The 24,752-nt window shown below is 37.4% G+C and overlaps 1 protein-coding gene across 4 annotated transcripts in view; it reads right to left on the bottom strand.

Moving 5' to 3' along the window:
• AGTPBP1 (ATP/GTP binding carboxypeptidase 1) overlaps nucleotides 1-24,752 on the bottom strand; it is a 148,474-nt gene that overhangs the window by 41,670 nt on the left and 82,052 nt on the right. For all 4 annotated transcript variants that reach the window (XM_066367869.1, XM_066367871.1, XM_066367870.1 and 1 more), the window contains 4 exons: nucleotides 20,357-20,440; nucleotides 18,458-18,544; nucleotides 18,225-18,373; nucleotides 2,538-2,625 (listed from right to left, as the gene is read on the bottom strand). In XM_066367869.1, coding sequence (XP_066223966.1) covers nucleotides 2,538-2,625; nucleotides 18,225-18,373; nucleotides 18,458-18,544; nucleotides 20,357-20,440 — 408 coding nt within the window. The remainder of the gene's footprint in view (nucleotides 1-2,537; nucleotides 2,626-18,224; nucleotides 18,374-18,457; nucleotides 18,545-20,356; nucleotides 20,441-24,752) is intronic.

The raw sequence follows: 24,752 nt of genomic DNA, 5'->3' as shown, positions 1-24,752 counted from the left end.
GGTTATATTCTCTCAAATGGGGGAAAGGCACTTTCATTCTATTTTACAGAAGAGACAAACAAGCATCAGAAGACTTGGCTGATGTGAAAACCTAAGACATAATGCAGAAATAGATTTAATCCTCACTGTCTAGATTTTGGGCTTTGAGAAAGCAACTAGAAAAGTGCTTGCCATAGAGACAGACTCTTACATAGAGAGCAGGCTAATGCTATGGGGGCGGGACTGGGCAAGGGAAATGGAGGAACAGAGCAAAAGAGGACAAAAAAAAAACAAACCTCATGGAGACGGAGACAGAGACAGAGACAGACAAGTGCAGTGATTGCTGTTAGTGGGGGGTGGGTAGAGGAGAGTATGGGGCATAAATGGTGATGAACAAAGACTTGACTCGGCGGGGTGAACACACAATATGGTGTACAGAGGTGTGTTCTAGACTTGGGCACCTGACACCTGTATAATTCATTATGTTAACCAGTGTCACCCGAATAAATTCAATTTAAAAAAAAAAGAAAAAGGTGCTTGTTACACAGAAAGTGACTAGTAAATGTCTGTTGAATTTACCTAAATTCCAATTCCAGATCTAGAAGTAGCCAAAAGGAAAAACAAACACCAAAGAAACAAAAAACTTTGCCATCACCCCTTACAGAGAGCAACCACCTGTCATGCTACCACCATTCCCTTTACAACGTAAAAGAGAAAAGCATTCACTGACTGAGGATTTCTACGTGCAAAAGAAGAGAAGCGTGAAAGAAATAACACTTTTTGAAAGACACTGTTTCACCCACTGGCCAAAATCTAACCAAATACTGCTCAGGCCCATATCATCAACACTGCTTCACTCCAACTTTGAGAAAGAGATAAATAATAAGCAAGTATTTTTATATTAGCCTACCATTAGAAGAAATATGAAATTTATTTAGGTACAAATAAATTACATATAACCTTACATTTCTGTTCCTCATATATTTTCTATTTATCTTGCTAATAAAAGTAAGAGCAAAACCCTACTGAGGTGAATTCCAAAAAACATTTTCTTTCCCAGGTAGAAATCGCACTTAAGACCTAGAGTTTTACAAAGCCATGTCATAAACCACAAAAAACAGTTTAATTTTATAAGTCTTCTAACTGAAAAAAAAATTATATTACTGCTAGTTGAGCACACTATAAAAAAGTAAAAACTCCCTAAACAAAGCGTCAGAATTCAGACTAACAACAGACAAGAAACAGAGATGTTATCTGCCTTCAACAGTGGAAGTTACCTGAAAACATCACGTGCAGAAACAGAGTAAAATGGGAATCCAGATATATGATGATTCTAGATTATTTAGAGTGAAACTGAAGGAAATTATTTTCTAGCACTTACTTCTAATTCCGTAAGCAATCACCTATATGAAATCAAAGGTGAAAGGTATAATAAGCCAACATAACATAACTGGGGAATACATCTCTAGGTAAAATATTTTGAAAATTAAAATGAGGTAAATATAGCCTGACCAGGTAGTGGCGCAGTGGATAGGGCATCAGACTGGGATGCAGAGGACCGAGGTTCAAAACCCCAAGGTCTCCAACTTGAGTGTGGGCTCATCTGGTTTGGCTTGGTCTGTTGCAGCCCCCCAGTCAAGGCACATATGAGAAAGCAACCAATGAGAAACTAAGGTGCCGGAACAAAGAATTGATGCTTCTCATCTCCCTCCCTTCCAGTCTGTCTGTCCCTATCTATCCCTCTCTCTGTCTCTGTCACACACACACACACACACACACACACACACACACACACACACATACACACACACAAAAAGAGGTAAATATATGTGTGCAGGAAGGAAAAGATAAGAACTGTATATAATATCAATGGAACAACAAAAAACCCACTTCAAATTATTTCCTAGAATTTCTACTTTCATGTTTATTCAATGAAGTTTCCCGTTAAAACAGCTTAAAAAGTTGAGAACACATAGCTACCTAAGCAGTGGAGACAAAGACCTGGACCTAACTATCTGTCTACAAAACACATTTTACAATTGACCCTTGAACACATGGTGGTTAGAGGCACCAACACTCCACACAAATTTCCCAGTATAACTTTTGACTCCTTAACTATAAAACCTTAACTATAGCAGTTGTCCCTCAGCATCCATGGAGGGCTGGTTCCAAGACCCCACAAATACCAAAGTCAGCAGACGAACTCAAGTCCCCTGTGGTAAATGGCATAGATTGATGAGTACAGTTGGCCCTCCAAATCTGTAAACTCCCAACCACAGATCACAAACGGTACAGGTGTTGATTGGAAAAAAAATAAATCCACATATAAGTGGGCCTGTGCAGTTGAAACCCATGTTTTTCAAGGGTCAACTGTATTTGCATTAAATATACCTCCTAGATTGATCTCAAATTTTAAAGCACTGTTTGAAGTAATACCAAACTGTATCACCACAATTCAAAGAATGCAGTAACTCTATTTTTTAATCTTCAAATTGAAATAGAATGAACTTAACCTCCCCTTCTGTAAACTGATATCCCATTATGCTTAGGATACTTACTTATAGTAACAAATGTCTGTCCCCACACGAGTCCACCATGGTCTGGCATTTAATGCTTCCTGGACTGAATACATGAGTGGCTGCATACCTTTGACAGAGAGAGACAGAAAAAAAAGAGAGAAAATTCTAAATTTTTGAGGTAAAAATTAATCTTGCCATTGTAGAAAGCACTAAACATTCAGAATAGCTAAAAGAAAACTCACTTCTGCTTGTTTAGTGTATTCTTTGAAATCTAAATACTTTCTTTAAAATCTCTTAAGTCAATCAGTGATATGCTTTAATTTCCAGTTTAACTAAAATAGATTACAACTTTAATAAGTGAGAAGTCAAACTTTTTTCTAGTACCCTTTTTATAGTTGAGCAATGAAAAATAACAAGTAATACACGTACGTACACACACCCCCTAGAACAAATGAAAAAGTGAAAACAAACATAAAACAGCCCACGGATTAACTACACTGAAGGGCACACCACCAAAGTGTCCCGGCTGCTTCTTCCTCACCCTCTCCTGCAAATGTGTGTTTACAGCAGGCAGGGAGAGGACTCTTCACAGCAGAGAGAGCAGAGACGGTTCACAAAAATAAGATTAAATATATTTTTTCTTGGATAGTTTGAGAAATATTCTTTCTACATGAACTTTAAAATCACCTTATCCTATTTCATAGAAGAATATACTAGGTTTCTAACTGGAATTAACAAAATTAATGCTAATTTCAGAAAGGATGACAATTTTTAATATGTGATTTGACTTTCCTTAAATCCTGACTTAAAGATAATCATTTTCTTAATTTTCTTGCTACAGAATCATTTTGTTAAGCATACCTGGGTATCTTTTTAGTCTTTAGTCATCTCTTGAGTTTTCTAAGTATGTAAATCATACCATTTGTAATTTAAGATATTTTATCTCCTCTTTTAGTATTTATATCAGTTACTTCATTTTCTACTTACTGTATTTAGAGAAATGAAAACTCAAAAATGATTCTGAATATAGTGGTAAGAACAAACAATTCTATCTTGTTCATAATTTTAATCCAGCTGTTTTGCCACTCAAAATATCAATTTTTTTATAAATCAACTCTATCACATTTAAATAACAAAAAGGGCTCACACTGAATAATTTTGATGTACATGACACTACTATCAGTATTTCTATATATATCATGTCACTGAATCCTCACAACAACCCTCTGTGGTAGGTGCTATGATTATTCCCATAACTGAAGTAGTTTCTTCCATATTTCTTATTAATTCTTGTTTTATCAAATGCCTTTTCAGCGTCCACTAACAGAATCACATGGCTTTTCTCCTTTAATCTGTTGGTGCAATAAATTATGTTGATGGATTTCCTATTGTGAACTGTTTCTGTATTTCATGGAGATGCTACTCTTTTACTAGCATGTGATTAGATTAGCTCAAATCTCATTTAGAATGTTTGCATCTAAAAATTGGTCATTTTGTTGTTGTTGTTTTTTAAGATTTTATTTATTGCTTTTAGAGGTAGGAGAGAGAATGAAAGGAAGTGGGGGAGAAGCAGGAAGCATCAACTCAGAGTTGCTTCTCGTGTGTGCCTTGACCAGGCAAGGGTAGGTTTTCGAAACAGTGACCTCAGCGTTCCAGGTAGATGCTTATCTACTGTGCCACCACGGGTCAGGCTGGTCTTTTTGTTTTAATTACCTTTACCACGTATTGATATAAGCTTACACTAGTTTTAGAAAAACATATTAATAACCTGGGAAAATATATTAATAGCCTGTTGGTAATTTATTGGAATAAATAATAGTAAATTATATTTTTTTAAAAGGCAAATGGAAGTCAGCTAAAATACCATCTCAATATGGTGCCCAAGACATTTCTTTTATTTCCTTGAGAAATGTTATAGTCTGTTCAGAATCATTATGTTTTATTAATCCATTTCAGTATTTCTATGTTTTGTTTTATTTCTATTTTCTAAAAGAGTACTTAAAATAGTATTTCTATTTTTAAAAAATTCTCTTATCTTTTGGTTTATTTTCTTGTTTTTCTAATATCTTAAGTTGGGTGCTTAGTTTACTCAGTTTCGGTCCTTTTTATTTTAAATAATGCATGTTATTAAAGGCTTCAGTTTTCCTCTGCATACCAGTTAGCCACATCCCATAAGCCTGGAATGGGTTCTTTTTTGCAGTACTTGGTGGATCAGAGCTACCCAAGGAACTTTCTCCTGGAGTGGAAATGTTCTATATCTGCACAGTCCAATGCAGCAGCCACACTAGCCGTGTATGGCTATTTAGCACAGGAAGTAAGCTTAGAGCCCCCAAAGAACTGAATTTTAAATTTCTAATTAATTTAAATTTACATATTTAGCCACATATGTCTAGTCAATACCATACTGAACAGCACAATTCTAGTTAATTTTTAACATCAGTTTTAAATTTTCTCTTCAGGTTTTTAATTTTTTTAGGAAGAATATTATGTATTTCCAAGTACCCATTTTTGTTCAACATTTTGCTGATTTCTACTATCATTTTATTTTTTTATCACAGACAAGGAAATCTATAAAATCTCTGGTGACTCAGTTAATGCTGTTCTATGGCTTATTTAAAAGTTGCTAAAAGAGTAGACCTTAAATGTTATCATCACAAGAAAAAAAACTTTAACTGTATGGTGATGGATATTAACTAGACTTACTGTGGTGATCATTTCACAAATATACAAGTAATGAATTACTATGTTATACACCTAAAATTAATATAATGCTGTATATTAATTATATCTCAATTTTAAAAAGATTTGTAGTTATTATAGTAACTTCAAGGATTGTAACTTGTAAATACACATCTGTTCAGTGCTTTTCACTTTGAATTTTTTTGTGGCATTACTATTACCACTTTTGCTTCATTCTATTTGCATTTGCCTACTTTATCTCTGCCCAATCATTTTCAACTTTTCTGTCAGCTAATTAATATACACATAGAGTCACTCTCTTTCTCTACACCACCCCTTCCCTAACTGTGTAATTTTCAATATATGATTTCATAAATTATAATCATAAATATATAGTTCACTTCATTCCATCTTATTTTCTTTCTACTATTTATTAAACATTTCTTCTTCTTTGCGTTTTTATTTTACTGGCTTGGTTGCATTTCTCTGCATTTCCTGTTCTTCTTGCATCATTTGGAAAGCTGTCTACTTCTGATCTTAATCCTTATGATGAACTAATATTTCCATGATCTTATAACAAATTAAATTACTAAGTAATCCAACCATGACAAGTTAACTTCCACTTCTCCCATATCACTCCCTTAGAACAGTCTTACTTAACACATTTGATAAATTCCAAGTCTTCTATCTTGAGATCACTTTCCTCATTTATTTTTCCGAGAGAAGGTTCAGGGGTAACATATTTTCTGATTTCTACATACATAAAGATGTAGTTTGTTGGCCCTGACAAATGACAGATTTTGCAAAAGACATTTATTTGTCTTCTAGCTGCAAGTGCCACAGATGAGAAGTCCAATACTAATCTAATATTTTTTTCACACGCAGAACAAAATAGTTATTAAGAGCACACAAACTGCAGCCAGACTACCTGGGTTTAAATTCCAACTTCACATCAGACGCATGATCCTGGACAGATGACTAAACCACCTACACCCGCTTTCTCTCCTGTATAAAATGAGTGTAACAGCCTCACTGGGGTATTTGTTATGTGGATTAAGAGCATTACATGTGTTAGCATTTAGAGAAGGCCTGGCACATGGTAAATATTCAACAAATATTAGCTGCTGTTATTATTATAATTATTTAAGTAAACCATTTCTCTTAAAGACGTATGTTAAGGTTTTTTTCTTTACACTTGAAACTCATGTATTTCACTGGTCATAAAACATTTCTTATTTCTCCCTAGCATTCAGTGAGTTATTTCAAACAGAAATTTTAACCTCCCCCAGACACACAAAATTCATAATAATAGTTGATTATAGTAAGGTAGAACAAGGTTCTAGCTGAAGTCAAAAGGCACATTAGATTTATCTGAAGTGTTCTAATTTTATAAAAGACTATGTATTCTTATATTACTTTTTAAATGATAGTCAATTCTGGGCAGTGAAGGGAGCTATATTTAGAAATTGACTATAATAAAAACCATATGAACAAAAACAGGCTGCCCCAGTAAGGATCAATCAAATGAGGTAACTCAGCCATAACCTACACAACATGATATAAAGGCTATATTTGAGTAATGAATTTAGTCATTACCCAAAGGATAAAACCTTTATGTGCATAAAACAAATATACTAAGAACTGTTCATCTTGTCATTTGAATACAATCAAAATATTAAATTGCCAAAATGAAGCCAATATCCAATGACAATCACCTCTAAAAATATATAAGTAAAGGCCAAAGTTTTATTGAGTACATGCTCAATAACAGGTGAAGATACAAAGACAGACAAGGGGTTTTAGGCCCTAATAATCAAATGTACTATGAATCATTGATTTATAAAATTTTCAGGCGTGACCTGTGGTGGCGCAGTGGATAAAGCATTGATTGACCTGTAACTCTGAGGTCGCTGGTTCAAAACCTTGTGCTTGCCTGGTCAAGGCACATATGGGAACTGATGCTTCCTACTCCTTCCCTCCTTCTGTCTCTCTCGCTCTAAAATGAATAAAGTCTTAAAAACAAATAAAATTTTCAAGTTGAAGCTAATACCTTCATTGAACAGATGAGAGGGACAAGAAAAGTTTGAAATGGAGCCCGAATAACCTGAAGGCACCTACCACAAATTGCATGTTTTCTGGACTCAGTGACTCTATGGAGACAAAATATTTGTTGCAAATATGGCTAGTGTTATAGCAGCAATTATACTAAAAACAGGAAGATCAGACTCTTGGTCTGGAGGATAATGGAAGCCACATGAATCTGATGAAGAAATGACAAAAGAACACACAGGCCAGCATGAAAGGTATCTATCTCATTGACCAAATCTTGGGTAACCTGAATGTCTAATGAACAATGACAGCAACAAATTATAACTTACTGAGTAAAACAGGAAACCAGTTCTATAAAGATAATAACATACTGAAAGTTTGATGAGAGACAAGATATATACAGTTTCATAAAACCTCCATATAAAATACTTACTAATTACAAAGAGAAAGCGAGTAACTTTACAATAAAAAAGATTAGCAAACACAAACTCAGGTGTCAAAATTATTCTTATGAACAACAGGACAACAAAGTCCTGTGTCACTAGAACACAGCACTTCTGTGGTATTTCTGCCAAAGATGCCTAACAAATCAAATCTTGAGGCATATGAGACAACTCCAAATTGAGACCCATCCTACAAACAAGAGTCCTATAATGTTCAAGTGTCAAGGTCATGAACAATAAAGACTGCAAAACTGCTCTTGACTAGAATAACCTAAAGAGACGTAGTAACTATAACTAAATACAATATGTAGTTTTGAACTGAATCCTTTTGCTATTAATGACATTATTGAGAAAATAGGTAAAATTTAAATGGGGGGGTCAATCTAAGGATTAGATGTAATTCCTGTATCAACGATAATTTCCTGATGTTAACAGTCGTGTCGTAGTTGTACAAAAAAATGTCATTTTGTCTGTAGAAAATATACTGGAAAAATTCTAGGGTGATAGGGCATCATTTCAGATGCTCAGCATCTGGAATAAGGCATCTATCTGCAACTCCTCTGTAAGTTTAAAATTATTCCAAAATAAAATATTTACAGAACTTGATCATAAATTGAACTAGAGTCGTCTTCACATCATTTTATGCATCTTCAGTTTATGTTCTGTAAGATCTTCTTCATATTTCATCTATCCACTGCCTCATTCATTTAACAAATATATATTTACTGAACCTGTATTAAATGCCAAACTATGGACACCTTCCCTGAGCTCGTGAAATTTACAACCAAGTAGTGAGAGTTGGCAGGGAAAGTATTAATCAACTACACATATAAACAACAATAAAGCTGTAAAGAGCACCCTAAAAGGAAAAAATTACAAGCAACATATATTAAGGGAACTAATCCAATCTAAAGAGTCATAAAAGACTTCTTAGTAAGAGATAAGTAACTCAGCTCAACTTCAAATGTGGCAGCTTAACTAATTTAAGCAACTGCGAATGCTACATACTAGACTCCAAAATTTTATTTTGTTGTCTTGTTCCATGCGTTCAATGTATGAATGAGGGGGTTAAAAATCCTCATTCATATGGAAGATAGTGGTGGACTGGGCGGGCGAAGGGAATGGGAGAGAAAGAGTGCAAGAGTGCCAAAGGGGACTCTGGTGATGAAAAGCTCCAAGTTTTACTAAAATGCAAGACTGCCATCTAGTGGCAATCTGAGCAAACCCCTTTCAACCAAACCCCTTTAAAGAGGGGGTAATGAATTACATCAGAAACAGCACTATTATACAATGACGTAAATTCCCAAATATAAATTCACAACTAAGATCATCCATTAGTTAGGGGAGGAAAACTAAGTATTTAATAGAATGCCCTAAAAATGTTCCCAGAAAAGGACAATGTGGGAAACAAAAGCAACAGTAATTCAGTCTCTCTTTGGGAGGAGGAGGGCATAGCCAAAGAACAAGACCTTTTGGGGGCACCTTTGCTAAAATCTAACAATAAATACTCCTCAACCAGTATATCCCAATTAATCAAGAAAAAATAATACAGGCCCTGGCCAGTTGGCTCAGTGGTAGAGCGTCGGCCTGGCGTAAAGGAGTCCCGGGTTCGATTCCTGGCCAGGGCACACAGGAGAAGCGCCCATCTGCTTCTCCACCCCTCCCCCTCTCCTTCCTCTCTGTCTCTCTCTTTCCCTCCCGCAGCCAAGGCTCCACTGGAGCAGGGTTTGCCCAGGCGCTGAGGATGGCTCTGTGGCCTCTGCCTCAGGCGCTAGAATGGCTCTGATTGTGGCAGAGCGACGCCCCAGGATGGGCAGAGCATCGCCCCCTGCTGGGCATGCCGGGTGGATCCCAGTAGGGCGCATGCGGGAGTCTATCTGACTGCCTCCCCATTTCCAGCTTCGGAAAAATACAAATAATAATAATAATAATACAGACAATAAGCTACTTTCCTAATTAATTTCCTGATCTCAAATCATGTATGGCAATTAAATAAATCCTTCCAGCTGTATTTCTGCAAATATTTCTAGTGATCAGTACATTCTCTAAAGTGAATTCAAAATGAATCTAATAACAATAATATTAACTACAGAGCTAGTTGTAATTTCATAAAATGTTAAATTCTAGTTTACAAAAATATTTATACTTGAAACTCATATATTTCACTGGTTTGTAAAGACAAACCAAGATCTGCTTTGTATTGTATTAACTTAAATCTTATAATGGAGTTTCATAAAATTATAGCTCCTTCTACAGCTTTTTACCAATTTCCTAGTTAAATATTTACAAATATGTGGAAAGAAAAAGAAAATTCAACAGATAACTTCTTGTTAGAATTTGGGAAGAATCTATACTAAATTCAAGGCAAATGGCGCAAGACTGACAAAAATCCAATACAGAATATGCCTCATGATTCATTTTTCATAAATATATTTTAGATGCCCACAAATAAAACTATTGCACTATTTCTTGAAGTCCTTTCAAGAATAACAGCTAAAACAATAAAAAAGGCTAAAATAGAAAGCATAAAAAACCCAAACATATCAATTATAAAGAGAATGTTTAATAGGTTACAAATCATATATTAAAAGACAAGGGTAAAATAAAATGCAACCTCTATTTTACAAAAAACAAAGATTCAACGACATCAAGCAAATTCAAAACAAAAGAATATAAAATCAGAATTCAGAGCCAAAGATACTGAATGGGATAAATATGACTATTTCATATTGTAAAAGGGCATACACAACAGTAATATGGAAAAGTGGATCAGATATTAAGCAATAAAAAATTATTGCAAGGCCCTGGTCGTTTGGCTCAGTGGTAGAGTGTCGGCCTGGCATGCAGGAGTCCCAGGTTCGATTCCCAGCCAGGGCACACAGGAGAAGCGCCCATCTGCTTCTCCACCCCTCACCCTCTCCTTCCTCTCTTTCTCTCTCTCTCTTCCCCTCCCACAGCCAAGGCTCCATTGGAGCAAAGTTGGCCCAGGTGCTGAGGATGGCTCTGTGGCCTCTGCCTCAGGTGCTAGAATGGCTCTGGTTGCAACAGAGCAACGTCCCAGATGGGCAGAGCATCACCCCCTGGTGGGCATGCCAGGTGGATCCCGGTCGGGCACATGCGGGAGTCTGTCTGACTGCCTCCCCGTTTCCAGCTTCAGAAAAATGCAATAAAAAAAATTACTGCAAATCATAAATTACATATCTGTGAAAAAAACATAGAATTTGAAAGCAATGAGAAAATTTTTAACCAAAATAATTTAAGCAAATAAAAAAATAAACCCTTTCCTAAATAATTCTTAAGTCAAAAAAGATACTAAAACTACATACAATTAAAGGCAATGCAGAAAACAACAAGTTCTTAAAATCTGGAAGAACAAGGGGAGAAAAGGAAGTTTCTATCAACAGCAAATTCAAAATCTAAATACTTAATCATTAAATTTAATTAAATAAACTAGAAATTAAAAAGAAGAAAGTAACCTGAAGAGAAAAAAGGGCAAAATCAATTAATAAAAAATACTTTTAAAGGAAATAGTGAATAAAACCAAGAGCCAGGTTTTTACATACTAATATAAAACAAATTATTACTTTTTTTACTGATTTGATTTTAGAGAGAGAGGAAAGGAAAGAAGAGAGAGAGAGAGAGAAAGATCAATTTGTTGTCCCACTTATTTATGCATTCATTGGTTGATTCTTGCATATGCCCTTGATTGGGTATTGAACCCACGACCTTAGCAAATCGGGACAACACTCTAACCATCAGAACTACCAAGCCAGAGCCAAATGAATTATTTTTTAAGTACACACATACAAAAAGAAAAACAAGCAAGGGAACCAGCAAGTAAACATATTGTAGATATCATATAGAGATCTCTGCTAGTGAATTCTGAAAATCTAAATGTCACTTACATAAGAATATAGAAAATTACAAGATTGCCTCAGTAAAAAAGAGAAATAGACTGCAGCCATAGAAAACTGAAAAAGTAATCCAGATGCTTCTTCTCCCATCCAAAAGGGGGCACACAACCGACAGATTTAGAGGTACATTCCAAATTTCATAAAGACCTATAAATGCTATTTCAACTGCTCCAGTACACAGAGTGGGGAAATAAAGCCTTTTTAGCAGGCAAAGATAGCTCTGCAAAGAGAAAAGTGGTCTTACTTATGAACAATAATGTAAAACTTTAACCAAACACTAACAAATCAAAAATAGTTCTATATTAAAAGATTAATTCACATGGCAAAGTGAACTTATTTCTGAAACCCAAAGATAGCTTAATATTAGGAACATTATCATATATGTATTACAGCAAAATAACAGGTCATAGCATTAGATGGTCACATTACATTGGTAAATTCAAAAATAAAATAATTATTTGTAAAACAGTAAAAATAAAAATTCTTTACTATAAGAAATGTATCTCAATTTAAAAAAAGAATTGAATCTCAAGAGCAAACATAATGTAAACACTACTGCATTCACACTACAATCAAAATAAAACAAGGATACCTAATGTCTCCTTCTTATTTAAACATTCTCAGCCCTGGCTGGTTGGCTCAGTGGTAGAGCATTGGCCCAGTATGTGGATATCCCAGGTTCAGTTCCTAGACAGGACACACAGGAGAAGTGACCATCTGCTTCTTCACCATCCCTCCTCTTCCCCTTCTCTCTCTCTGTCTCTCTCTCTTCCCCTCCCACAGCCATGGCTTGACTGGTACAAGTGCATCAGTCCCAGGCACTGATGGCTCCCTAGAGCCTCCACCTCAGGTGCTAAAAATAGTGCAGTTGCGAGTGGCCCCAGATTGGCAGAGCACCAGCCCCAGACAGAGTTTACCGGGTGGATCCCAGTCAGGGCACATGCAGGAATTTGTCTCTCTATCTCCCCTTCTCTCACTTGTAAAAGAAAATAAATAAATAAATAAATAAACAAACAAACATTCTCAAAGTTCTATCCAAGAGCAGTGAAGCAATGAAGGATCCACATTTGGATGGGAAGAAATTACAGGAACCTACCAACAAATTCTAAAATATCAACTGCAAAAACATAAGAACTAAAAAGAAAGTTCACTAAGAATGTTGATTTTCATGTAAACAAAACTTAACAACTTTCTTAATTATAAATAAGTTGGAAAATAGAAAGGAACACTCTTTCACAACAGAAACAAAAAAAAATCAAAATATTTATGAAGGAAGGTAAATACAAATATATAGAACTTATAAAAATGTATAGAACTAAAAAGTTAAGTGCTGGAATAAAAACTTGAATATACCAAATTATCCACCATGTTTCTAACCAGCACGACTTAGTATAAAAAAATTCAGTCCTGGCTGGTTTGCTCAGTGGTAGGGCATCAGCCCAGCATATGGACATCCCAGATTTAATTCCCAGTCAGGGCACACAGGAGAAGCAACCATCTGCTTCTCCACCCTTCCCCCTCTCCCTTCTCTCTTCCTATCTCTCTCTCCCCCTCCTGCAGCCATGGCTCGGTTGGAACAAGTTGGCCCAGGGCACTGAGGATGGCTCCACAGCCTTGCTTCAAGTGCTAAAATAGTTCAGTTGCTGAGCAACAGAGCAACGGCCCCAAGTTGGGCACAGCATCGCCCCATAGGGGGCTTGCCAGAGTGGATCCCAGCCAGGGCACATGCGGGAATCTGTCTCTCTACCTCCCTGCTTCTGACTTAACAAAACTTAAAAAAAAAAAAAACTATTCAATTTCTTCTAAATTATTCTATAAGATTAATGCAAGGGAAATTTTACACATTTGATAAATTTATTCTGAATTATTCAGAATAAACTAGTTAGAAAAAATAAATAAGTAGAAAAAATTTTAAATTGTTTTTGAAAATGACTACAGGATATTGAACTAAATTATAAAGTCAAAACAATTAATAATCCAAAGTGATACTAGAACAACAAGGATGTTACACTAGACTAAAAGGTCAGAATAATTAAAATCAAGTGGTACTAAAGCAACAGCCACCAAACAAATTCCAGTGGATAGTTAAGATCATACCTTCTGAGAACTGTGCTTCAATCCAAAGGGAACATATAATATAACTAAGAGGTCAGACTAATTTAACCCAAACTCAACAAGTCAGGAACTATGAGTGAGTAATAGGGAAATCTTTCCAACCAGTCTAATCTAATCTAAAACTTTTACTAACCTGACCATTCTCTGTAACAGCTACAACAGAGAACAACAATGTATAATGTCTTCCATGTTTCCCACCTTCTTTTACAAGTGGGTCAGGAAAAGAGTTGCAAATGAGTTAGAAATGTGAACATTTGACAACTCAATTCATCAACAACATTTTTAAACTTTTTATTGAAAGAATGAGTTCATCTTAACTACTAATAATTGGATTAAGTTAGGTCCAAATTCACTAAATACACCAAAAACAAATCCTGGGTGAAGTAAATATAAACATTGAAAGTATACTATCAAATGAACTTAAAAAATGGCTAAACTACTGCCCTGGCCAGTTGGCTCAGTGGTAGAGTGTCGGCCTGGCGTGCAGGAGTCCCAGGTTCGATTCTTAGCCAGGGCACACAGGAGAAGCGCCCATCTGCTTCTCCACCCCTCACCTTCTCCTTCCTCTCTTTCTCTCTCTCTCTTCTCCTCCCGCAGCCAAGGCTCCATTGAAGCAAAGTTGGCCCAGGTGCTGAGGATGGCTCTGTGGCCTCTGCCTCAGGCGCTAGAATGGCTCTGGTTGCAACAGAGCAACGTCCCAGATGGGCAGAGCATCGCCCCCTGGTAGGCATGCCAGGTGGATCCCGGTCGGGCGCATGCGGGAGTCTGTCTGACTGCCTCCGTTTCCAACTTCAGAAAAATACAAAAATAAAAAAAAATTGTTTTAAATGGCTAAACTACCAATGTCACCCCAATAAATTCAATTTAAAGAAATTTTTTTAAAGGCTCAACTAATTTAACACTCCTACCAGCCTTGTAAGTATCCATTTTCCCTAGTCTTCAGCAACATGTTCATTTTCTTTGAGAAATTCTACTTGGAGGAATTTATGACAAAGCAATAATCAGAAATGTTGGGGACCAAAAAATAAACAGGGTATTTTGCAATTTGGAGTCTGGAGGACAGAGGTGCTGGGAGCTGACTGTAAGCTGACAGTCTGCCCAACCCCCCACCTCAGTTGCCTGATTAAGGTGCAAAGGGCTGTGCTTCAGTACTCGTCCTGCCTCCCATGTTCCCTGGAAGAAAGTTACTTCTTTGTGTATGTTAAGTAATGGTGGGAGGTTTTCTACACGTGGTGGGGTTCTTGTGTTGCCTTGGAAACATGATTCATTTGCTAATGGCCCACCTTGTCCAGTAAATAAAGAAGGATGTTTTCTGGGGGAGGCCATGTTTTAGCGGCTGGGCCAGGGCAGGAGTTATTGCTGGTATGCTCCTGAAACCCATCTTAAATATGTCTTTAAGTCTTTGACTATTTTTCATTCAATTTCGTACCATTCCCACTCGAGACCCTGGAATATACCTGTCACGCAGGTCACGGCACAGAAACATAAACAAAAAAATAATTACAAATATCTATAGCAGCAAAGCTTATAATTTTGAAAAGTTGAAAAAGAAATCCCATGAATTTATCTTTTAAATAATCATTATATTATACATTACTCAATGAAATTGTATACAAATATTAGTAATGATGTTGCTGAAAATATTTAATGACAAGGGGAAATATTTTTAAATATATCGTGTAGCAAAAAATAGTTTATAAATAAGTTTTAGGCCCTGGCCGGTTGGCTCAGTGGTAGAGCATCAGCCTGGCATGCAGGAGTCCCAGGTTCGATTCCCAGCTAGGACACACAGGAGAAGCGCCCATCTGCTTCTCCACCCCTTCCCCTCTCCTTCCTCTCTGTCTCTCTCTTCCCCTCCTGCAGCCAAGGCTCCATTGGAGCAAAGTTGGCCTGGGAGCTGAGGATGGCTCTGTGGCCTCTGCCTCAGGTGCTAGAATGGCTCTGGTTGCAACGGAGCGACGCCCCAGATGGGCAGAGCATCACCCCCTGGTGGGCGTGCTGGGTGGATCCTGGTCAGGCGCATGCAGGAGTCTGTCTGACTTCCTTCCCGTTTCTAACTTCGGAAAAATACAAAAAAATAAAAAATAAAAATAAGTTTTGGCCCTGGCCGGTTGGCTCAGTGGTAGAGCGTTGGCCTGGAGTACAGGAGTCCCGGGTTCGATTCCCGGCCAGGGCACACAGGAGAAGTGCCCATCTGCTTCTCCACCTCTCCCCCTCTCCTTCTTCTCTGTCTCTCTCTTCCCCTCCTGCAGCCAAGGCTCCATTGGAGCAAAGATGGCCCGGGCGCTGGGGATGGCTCCATAGCCTCTGCCTCAGGCACTTGAATGGCTCTGGTCGCAACAGAGCAATGCCCCAGATGGGCAGAGCATCGCCCCCTGGTAGGCATGCCGGGTGGATCCCGGTCAGGCACATGCAGGAGTCTATCTGACTGGCTCCCCGTTTCCAGCTTCGGAAAAATACAAAAAATAAAATAAAATAAGTTTTAATACTATAATCTCAAATCTATAAAAGGTTAAAATTTAAATTTAAAATTATGCAAATGTGAATAAATTTAAGGATAACAAAATGCTAAGCAGATTTCTCTTTTTTTCCTTAGAGAATCTTTTAAACTGTTTTTAATTTCCCAAGTTTCCTATATTAAAGATCCACTGTTTCATAATCAGGGAAAAAAACATTTAGAGTAGGCAGAGAGATAAAAAAAATTCCACTTCTGTGAATTTACAACTAAATAATTATATACACAAATATTTAGTATAACATTTATCTCAGCAATATTTAAAATAAAAAAAAATACTATAATTAGAAACAACTTAAACATCCAAAAAAGAAAGTTTTGGATAAAAAAGTTACCTCAGGATGTTCATTAAACTCTGTTTCGGACACATATTCTATGACCAGAAAAATGCTGACAATACATTTGGTTAAAATACAGATTATGAAACTTCATGGGCTATGTCATTTTTGAAAATAAATATATAACTATGTATACATAGAAATCACATATTGCATTATAGAAAGACTGGAAGGAAACAAATGTTAAAGTGATTATCTCTGGATGATGCATTGTTGATGGTTTTAATTTTCTTCTTAACACCATTCTTCTGTTTTCCAAATTCTCCACAAACTGAGTTTGTAAAGTCTGATATACCTATGATAATATCCAAAGGTCAAGGGTAAGGAGAAAGGGAAATTTTAAAATGAAGCAGTGGGGCCCTGGCCGGTTGGTTCAGTGGTAGAGCGTCCGCCTGGCGTGCAGAAGTCCCGGGTTCGATTCCCAGCCAAGGCACATAGGAGAAGCGCCCATCTGCTTCTCCACCCCTCCCCCTCTCCTTCCTCTCTGTCTCTTTCTTCCCCTCCCGCAGCGAGGCTCCATTGGAGCAAAGATGGCCTGGGCACTGGGGATGGCTCCTTGGCCTCTGCCCCAGGCGCTAGAGTGGCTCTGGTCACGGCAGAGCGATGCCCCGGAAGGGCAGAGCATCGCCCCCCTGGTGGGCAGAGCGTCGCCTCCTGGTGGGTGTGCCGGGTGGATCCCGGTCGGGCGTATGCGGGAGTCTGTCTGACTATCTCTCCCTGTTTCCAGCTTCAGAAAAATACAAAACAAAACAAAACAAAAAAAGTAAAATGAAGCAGTGGTCCTGGCTGGTTGGCTCAGTGGCAGAATGTCGGCCCTGCATGTTTAAGTCCTGGGTTCGATTCCTAGTCTGGACACACAGGAGAAGTGATGAGCTGCTTTTCCACCCCTCCCCCTCTTCTCTCTCTCTCTCTCTCTCTTCTCCTCCTCCTCCTGCAGCCATGGCTCAAATGGTTTGAGCAAGTTGGCCCCGAGTGTTAAGGATGGCTCCTCCATGGCCTCACCTCGGGTACTATGTGCTCCTATTGATCAATGTCACCCTGTTAAATTTAATTTTCTAAATAAAATTTAAAAATAAAGAAATGTAAGAAAAAAAGCTTTTAAAGGATTGCATTATGCAATTCTCTTGTAGATGAGCTGACATAAATAACTTGATTTTAAGCAGCATACATAATAAATTTTTAGTGGTATTCAAATTGGATGAAACTAACCATACTCATCACATTTTAAAGGACTTGCCTCCACAAGGGTAATGCTCCTTACCAAAAGAGCAAAGCTTAGTTTACTTCAAATTTTGCATAATAAATATCTGAATTTTGGGAACCAGAGAAAACAAAAGAATAAAAACTCTCTTTAAAAGTTAATTTTTTTTTTCAAAAACTTTATGTACTATTGATACGTCCATGATGGCCAACCTTTTTATAAAAACCGCCCACTTTTGCAGTGCTGGTCAACCTGGTCCCTCCCGCCCACTAGTGAGTGTTCCAGCTTTCATGGCGGGCTGGTAGCAGAGCAACCAAACAGCATCACGATTGGCCCACCATGAAAGCTGGACCGCCCACTAGTGGGCGGGAGGAACCAGGTTGACCAGCACTGCAAAAGCAGGCGGTTTTTATAAAAAAAGTTCACCATCACAGCTGTATGTCCTCTAAATTGGGAAGGAAAATTGTCTTACCATAATTAAACTGACTGTTGGACTTTTCACAGTTAATGATGTTAAACCTGTAAGCAACACCTGGTCGCATTCCACTGACTTCAAAGTAAAACCACTGATGATAATGATTACTGTTTATATCCGAGTTCAGGATAAGATCATATTCATTTCTGAAAATAGAAAACAAGAAAAAAAATCTGATGAAAATGAGGAAACTGTGCATATATAAAATGAGAGAATTTTAAATGACTTACTTTCTAATTTGAATTACTTTGCGTAGATTCCCAGATTCAAATTTGGAGTTAAACTTCAAAATATCTCCTTCTTCTGGAATGGTATAACTAAGTAAAAGTTTTAAAGTAAATATAATAAAATACATTGCATTTAAGCAGGTGAGCAACAATAAACATAAACACACACTACAGATTAAAGGTACACCACTATCACCACCTCGCCCTCCTAATTATTTTTAAACCAAAAAACATAACCAACACAAGCAAAATACAAACTTTGGCTAATATTTATAGACAAAAACATTATAATTACAAGTAGACAATAGTTCCTACATTGATAGGTCATGTTAATAAAAATAAGAATTTTTGCTTCAGTGAATGTCATTTTCTAACTATATACTAATCATATATTCAATAAAAAAAGGACATATTTATTTTTTTGAATGCATATGACCTGTACTGCGTACTCCATTCTCAGGTGAAAATGTTATTTTAAATTTAAAAAAACTGCATTACCTATAACCTTCTTAAATTAGCACCCAAAAAAGTGTAGATGTTATCATTTTACATATGCATTACTTTAGTAAATACTGAGCACCTACTAGGTACCAGATACTGTTTTTGTTATTGTCTCTTTCCCTAATTGAATATAAATTCTTGCTCTTCTGAAGCATACATTCAAAATTCCTATTAGAAAGACTCCAAAAAGCTCAAACATTTTGTCCAAAGTCATTCCAGTTAGAAATAGCATGCTATGCCGTACTCAGGATTCCTAAGTTTTGTTTTTACCATATCTCCCGGTCTATCAAAATAGAATTACAAATATTGAAATAAATAAGAGATATGAATAAGGAGATTTGTTTTTCATTTTTAAGAATATTATTTCAAATTTAGTCATTATCTTCGATAACAGCTTTTCCCTTATCTTTCTAACAAAATCTTTGAAAAGTTCTTTATTTCTTCCAAATAAGACCAGTAAAATGTGAAATTCCCCCCAAACATTAAAATGTTAAGGAGAGAGAAAATCCACTGAGGGCTAATTAAATTTCTCACTTGAGGAGGCAAATGTCTAAATAATAGTCAGATTCATCCTTTGTAATTTTCATTTTTTTACTTTTATTTAAACCCTATAATGTGATATGAATGATAATCCTGTATTGTAAATGACACTAACACATCAAGGATCACAAACAAGTAGCTTCAAAGATCAAATGATTTCCAGGACTGAAGCAGATTATAAACAGTAAGAGACAAGAGTATAGTGGGGACTGTGGAGAATTAGCAAGCTTAAGTTTCTTTTAAAGGGGATGGTCATTATTGATAGGAAGGCTCAATATTATGGGACAGCATTTCATATGAAATTTCCACTCTAAGTGAAACCAATTTTAGTTAAAACAAACAAACAAACAAAAATCAAAACACGGCATCAATTTGTGACCTTTACCTTATTAAACCCATTAAAAACCCACCTAAACCCTGGCTGGGTAGGTAGGTGGATACAGCGTCCGGACCAGAGTCACAGGTTCCACCCCTCGTCAGGACACGTAGGAGATGCAATCAAGGAGTACACAACCAAATACAACAACTAAGTGAAAGGAGTCGATGCTTCTCTCTCTCCCTCTCTCGCCCCCCCTTCTCACCCCCCTCCCTCTTCCCTTCTTTCTTTCTCTCTCTCTCTCTCTCAATTCAATGGAAAAATTAAAGGGAATAAAAAGTCTACAAACAAATCCTTATGATATATTCAATTTAAGTAAATAAACATGCTTTACTATTACATTACCATTATATCCCTGCTAAAAGCTAAAAACGTAGGTACAGTAAACTAGGTGTAAGTTAAAAGATACTTATCTTTTTTAAATAACACTGAAATTTTACAGTAAAAATAAAACTAGTAAAACAAAAACAAAAAATCAGACTTACTTTGGGTCATCTAAGTCATATACCACTCGATCTATAATATCACTCTGATGTATTAGCCTCTCAATATCTTGAGCAATTTTTGTCCTGAAATCATAAAAGAGAAGTGTGACCAAACTTCATTGATAGATCTTGAAAATAAGTTTAGAATTTCTTTATAAAGTGTAAAATGATAACAATGTATTAAAGTAAAAATGATTATTCCTCTACTTGTTTTGGGTATAAAATAATCGCTATATAACAAGACAAAAATCAGTTTTTTAAAGTCTGAGTTCTAAAAAATAATGTAGAATAGAGCTACAAGTCCAATAGTTTTTTTTTTAATTCTTGAATATCTATTATGCTTTTCTACATAGAAATGGTGTGGATCCACTCTCTAACCCTTAGGCAAATAATTTTGTATACATAATAGTAGCATTATTAGAAGCAGTAAAGATCTGAAAAGCCCAAGGTTGAATAAGAAGGAGATTTTCAAAACCTACCCTCACTGGTATTTAGCTAACATGTAATGGGCAACCTGTCGCCACAGTCTGCAGAATCCTCCTGTTCTCCAGCTGGAGAGGAAATGCGGGACTCACACACACACACACACACACACTTGTGTCAGGGAGCAGACGGTGAGCCCTGCGGCTCCAGGATTTCCTAGGCCTGACCTCCCCCTGAAGCAGTCCAGCAAAAGGGACACCAACTAACTGGAAAATTCTCAAAATTCCTGCCACTGTCCTAGAACAGTGGTCCCCAAACCCCGGGCCGTGGACCGGTACCAGTCCATGGGCCATTTGGTACCAGTCTGCAGAGAAAGAATAAATAACTTACATTATTTCCATTTTATTTATATTTAAGTCTGAACAATGTTTTATTTTTTAAAAATGACCAGATTCCCTCCGTTACATCCGTCTAAGACTCACTCTTGACGCTTGTCTCGGTCACGTGATACATTTATCCGTCCCACCCTAAAGGCCGGTCCGTGAAAACATTTTCTGACATTAAACCGGTCCGTGGCTCAAAAAAGGTTGAGGACCACTGTCCTAGAAAACACACCCCCCACAATCTTCCCGTCAATATCCAAACCAAAGAAAACAACAATCACCAAAAGTAGCACTAAACTGTAGCTGAAACAGAATAATCTGTATCATAAAGCCAGGTGCCTGGAACTCCAGGTAGTCTGGTCACAAAACTCACAGGAAGAAGGTGCCTGCTGGTGTTAGTTAATACATAGCTCTGCTCATAGCAGAGTAGTCCAAGAGGGATATGTTTCAAGATCCCCAGTGGATGCCTGAAACCATGGATGGTACCAAACCCTATACATAACATGTTCTTTCCTATACATACACACCTAGAATAAAGTTTAGTTTATAAATTAGGCACAATAAGAGACTGACAACAATAACTCATAATAAAATAGAACAATTATAACAATATACTGTAATAAACATGTGAATTTGCTCTCGCTCTCTGAATGTATTGTATTGTACCATCAATTCACCTTTTCACTTAAAGGAAGCACTTTACAGCTTCTCTTTGACATCTTCAAATTATCAGCATCACTACTCTTGTGCTTTGGGGCCAATATTAAGCAAAATAAGGGTGACTTGAACACAAGCACTACGATACTACAACAGTCCATGTGATAACTGAAATGACTACTAAGTGAGTAATAAGCAGGGAGCTTAACAGCATGGACTGCATAAGGGATGTCACATGTCACATCCCGAGCAGGGCGGAGCAGGATGGCATGAGATTCCATCACTCTACTCTACTCAGAAGAGCATGCAATTTAAAAGTTATGAATTGTTTATTTCAGGAATTTTCCATGTAATATTCTCAGACCCTGGCTGACTGCAGGTAACTGAAACCAAGGAAAGCAAACCACGGGTTAGCAGGAACTACTGCATCGCTTATTCCTAAAGAGGAAGCCAGTTATATATCTAAAATTTCAAGTTTGTTTCAGCTAAAACTTGGCAATGCAGATCAGAACTGTGGCTTATTGATGTATTGAGGAAGCATAGTGAAAAAGTTGCCAAAATGATTATAGTAACAAAATCTCAAGAATGCCCTAAGCACTGAAGGTCTCCTTAACTTCAGGCAGATGTGAAACTAGTCTCCTGCACAAAGACCCTCTGTGATTAAAGAGAATTCACTCTCCTAAAATTCAGAAATAAATCTGACAACATCACAGTATAACCTTAAATTCAAAATAAGCCAAGAACCTAGTCCGATGAAAAATTAAAAATTATCAGGAAAGCATTTTAAAATGTAATAAACACATGGAGAAAAGCATACTAAAATTTTTTTAAAGTGTGGCTAAAATTCTTAATCTAGTAATTATACAATTAAGTATAATTTATTTTTTATTTTTTATTATTATTTCTTTAGAGAGAGAGAGAGAGAGAGGGAGAGGAAAAAACAGGAAGCATAAACTCATCATAGTTGCTTCCTGTATGTGCTCTGGCCGGGCAAGCCCAGAGATTCAAACCAGCAACCTCAGCATTCTAGGTCAACTCTTTATTCACTGTGCCACCACAGGCCAGGCTATTTTTAATTTTTATTCTACAAAAAATAACTCATCACTGACAAAGGAATTCATTAAGAAAAAAAAACCTAGTATCAGAATTATTATATAAATCCTTGATTTCGGTTCAATGTGTAACTTTCAAAAACCAATTTCTACCTAAAGAAACATCCTATTAAAAATGAGTAATTATAATTTAAAAATCCAAAATTTATATCACCAAACCTTCAACAATGAAAGAGATAGCACTTACATACACTCTGATATACCATAACAACAAAAAACCTCAAATATGGGTGAATGACTAAATATATCATTTGTCCAAATTATGCTAAGTGAAATAAGCCAGTGTAGGAAAGACAAGTGCCATATGATTTCACTCATATGTGGAATCTTATGTACAAAATGAACTAACAAGTAAATCAGAGACAGACTCATAGAGAGCAGTCTAACAGTTATCAGGGGAGGGAGGGGCTGAAGGAATTGAGCAAAAAAGGACAAAAAAGACAAAACTCTTGGACATAACAGTGTGGTGAGTTGGAAGAGGTGGAAGTGGGGAGAGGTGGCAGTGAGTATGAGGGGATAAATGGTGATGGACGAAGACTTGACTTGCAGGGGGGGACATACAATATGGTATACAGAGGTGTGTTACAGAATTGGGCACCTGAAACCTGTATAATTATGTTAACCAGCGTCACGCCAATAAATTCAATTTAAAAAAAGAAAAGATGGAGGCCTTGGTCTGTTGGCTCAGCAGTAGAGCGTCGGCCTGGAGTGTGGAAGTCCAGGGTTCGGTTTGATACCCGGCCAGGGCACACAGGAGAAGCACCCATTGCTTCCCCACCCTACCCCCTCTGTTTTATCTCTAGCTCTCTCTTCCCTTCCTGCAGCCAAGGCTCCACTGGAGCAAAGTTGGCCCGGGCGCTGAGGACAGCTCCATGGCCTCCACCTCAGGCCCTAGAATGGCTCCAGTTGCAGCAGAGCAATACCCCAAAGGGGCCGAGCATCACCCCATGGTGGGCATGCCGGGGGGGGGGGGGGGGGGGGGGAATCCCAGTCGGGCACATGCAGGAGTCTGTCTGTCTGCCTCTTCCCTGCTTCTCACTTTGAAAAACTCAAAAAAAAAAAGATAGATATATACTACAAAATGTGCAAAAATTAATATTTACAAAAGTTTGACTGTTTTAAGAGAAAAATAGTATCAAAAAGTTACTGTAACAGCTTGGTTCCACAGCAATGTTTCACAGTATAAAATAGGATAAAAAAGCAAAAATCTACAGGCCGTCATGTGATGTAACTAAGGAAGGCTGACTGGGCGGCAGTATGGAAAACTAGGAACAGAGGTTCTAAAAACAAATTCAACCTTGCCAAGTAGTAAAGAAGTTAATTTAAGGTTGTCATAAACAATTTTTTAAGAGACACCCAAAAGTTGGATTTCTACGTGGAATCTCCCAAATTTTAAATGCTGGCAATCAGTTTAAAGAAAAGGGGGGGGGGGGGGGGCAAATGAAGCCAAAATCATGTACACATTGAATATGGTATAGAGCCGTGATGGCGAACCTTTTTATAAAAACGCTCACTTTGCCTGACTAGGTGGTGGTGCAGTGGATAGAGCATCGGACTGGGATGCGGAGGACCCAGGTTCGAGACCCCAAGGTCACCAGCTTGAGTGTGGGCTCATCTGGTTTGAGCAAAACTCACCAGCTTGGACCCAAGGTCACTGGCTCGAGCAAGGGGTTACTCGGTCTGCTGAAGGCCCGCGGTCAAGGCACATATGAGAAAGCATCAATGAACAACTAAGGTGTTGCAATGCGCGACAAAAAAACTAATGATTGATGCTTCTCATCTCTCCGTTCCTGCTGTCCCTGTCTATCCCTCTCTGTCTCT

This window comes from Saccopteryx leptura, chromosome 2 (assembly GCF_036850995.1).
Source record: "Saccopteryx leptura isolate mSacLep1 chromosome 2, mSacLep1_pri_phased_curated, whole genome shotgun sequence".
NCBI lineage: Eukaryota > Metazoa > Chordata > Mammalia > Chiroptera > Emballonuridae > Saccopteryx > Saccopteryx leptura.
This window is presented reverse-complemented; position numbering and strand designations above follow the sequence as displayed.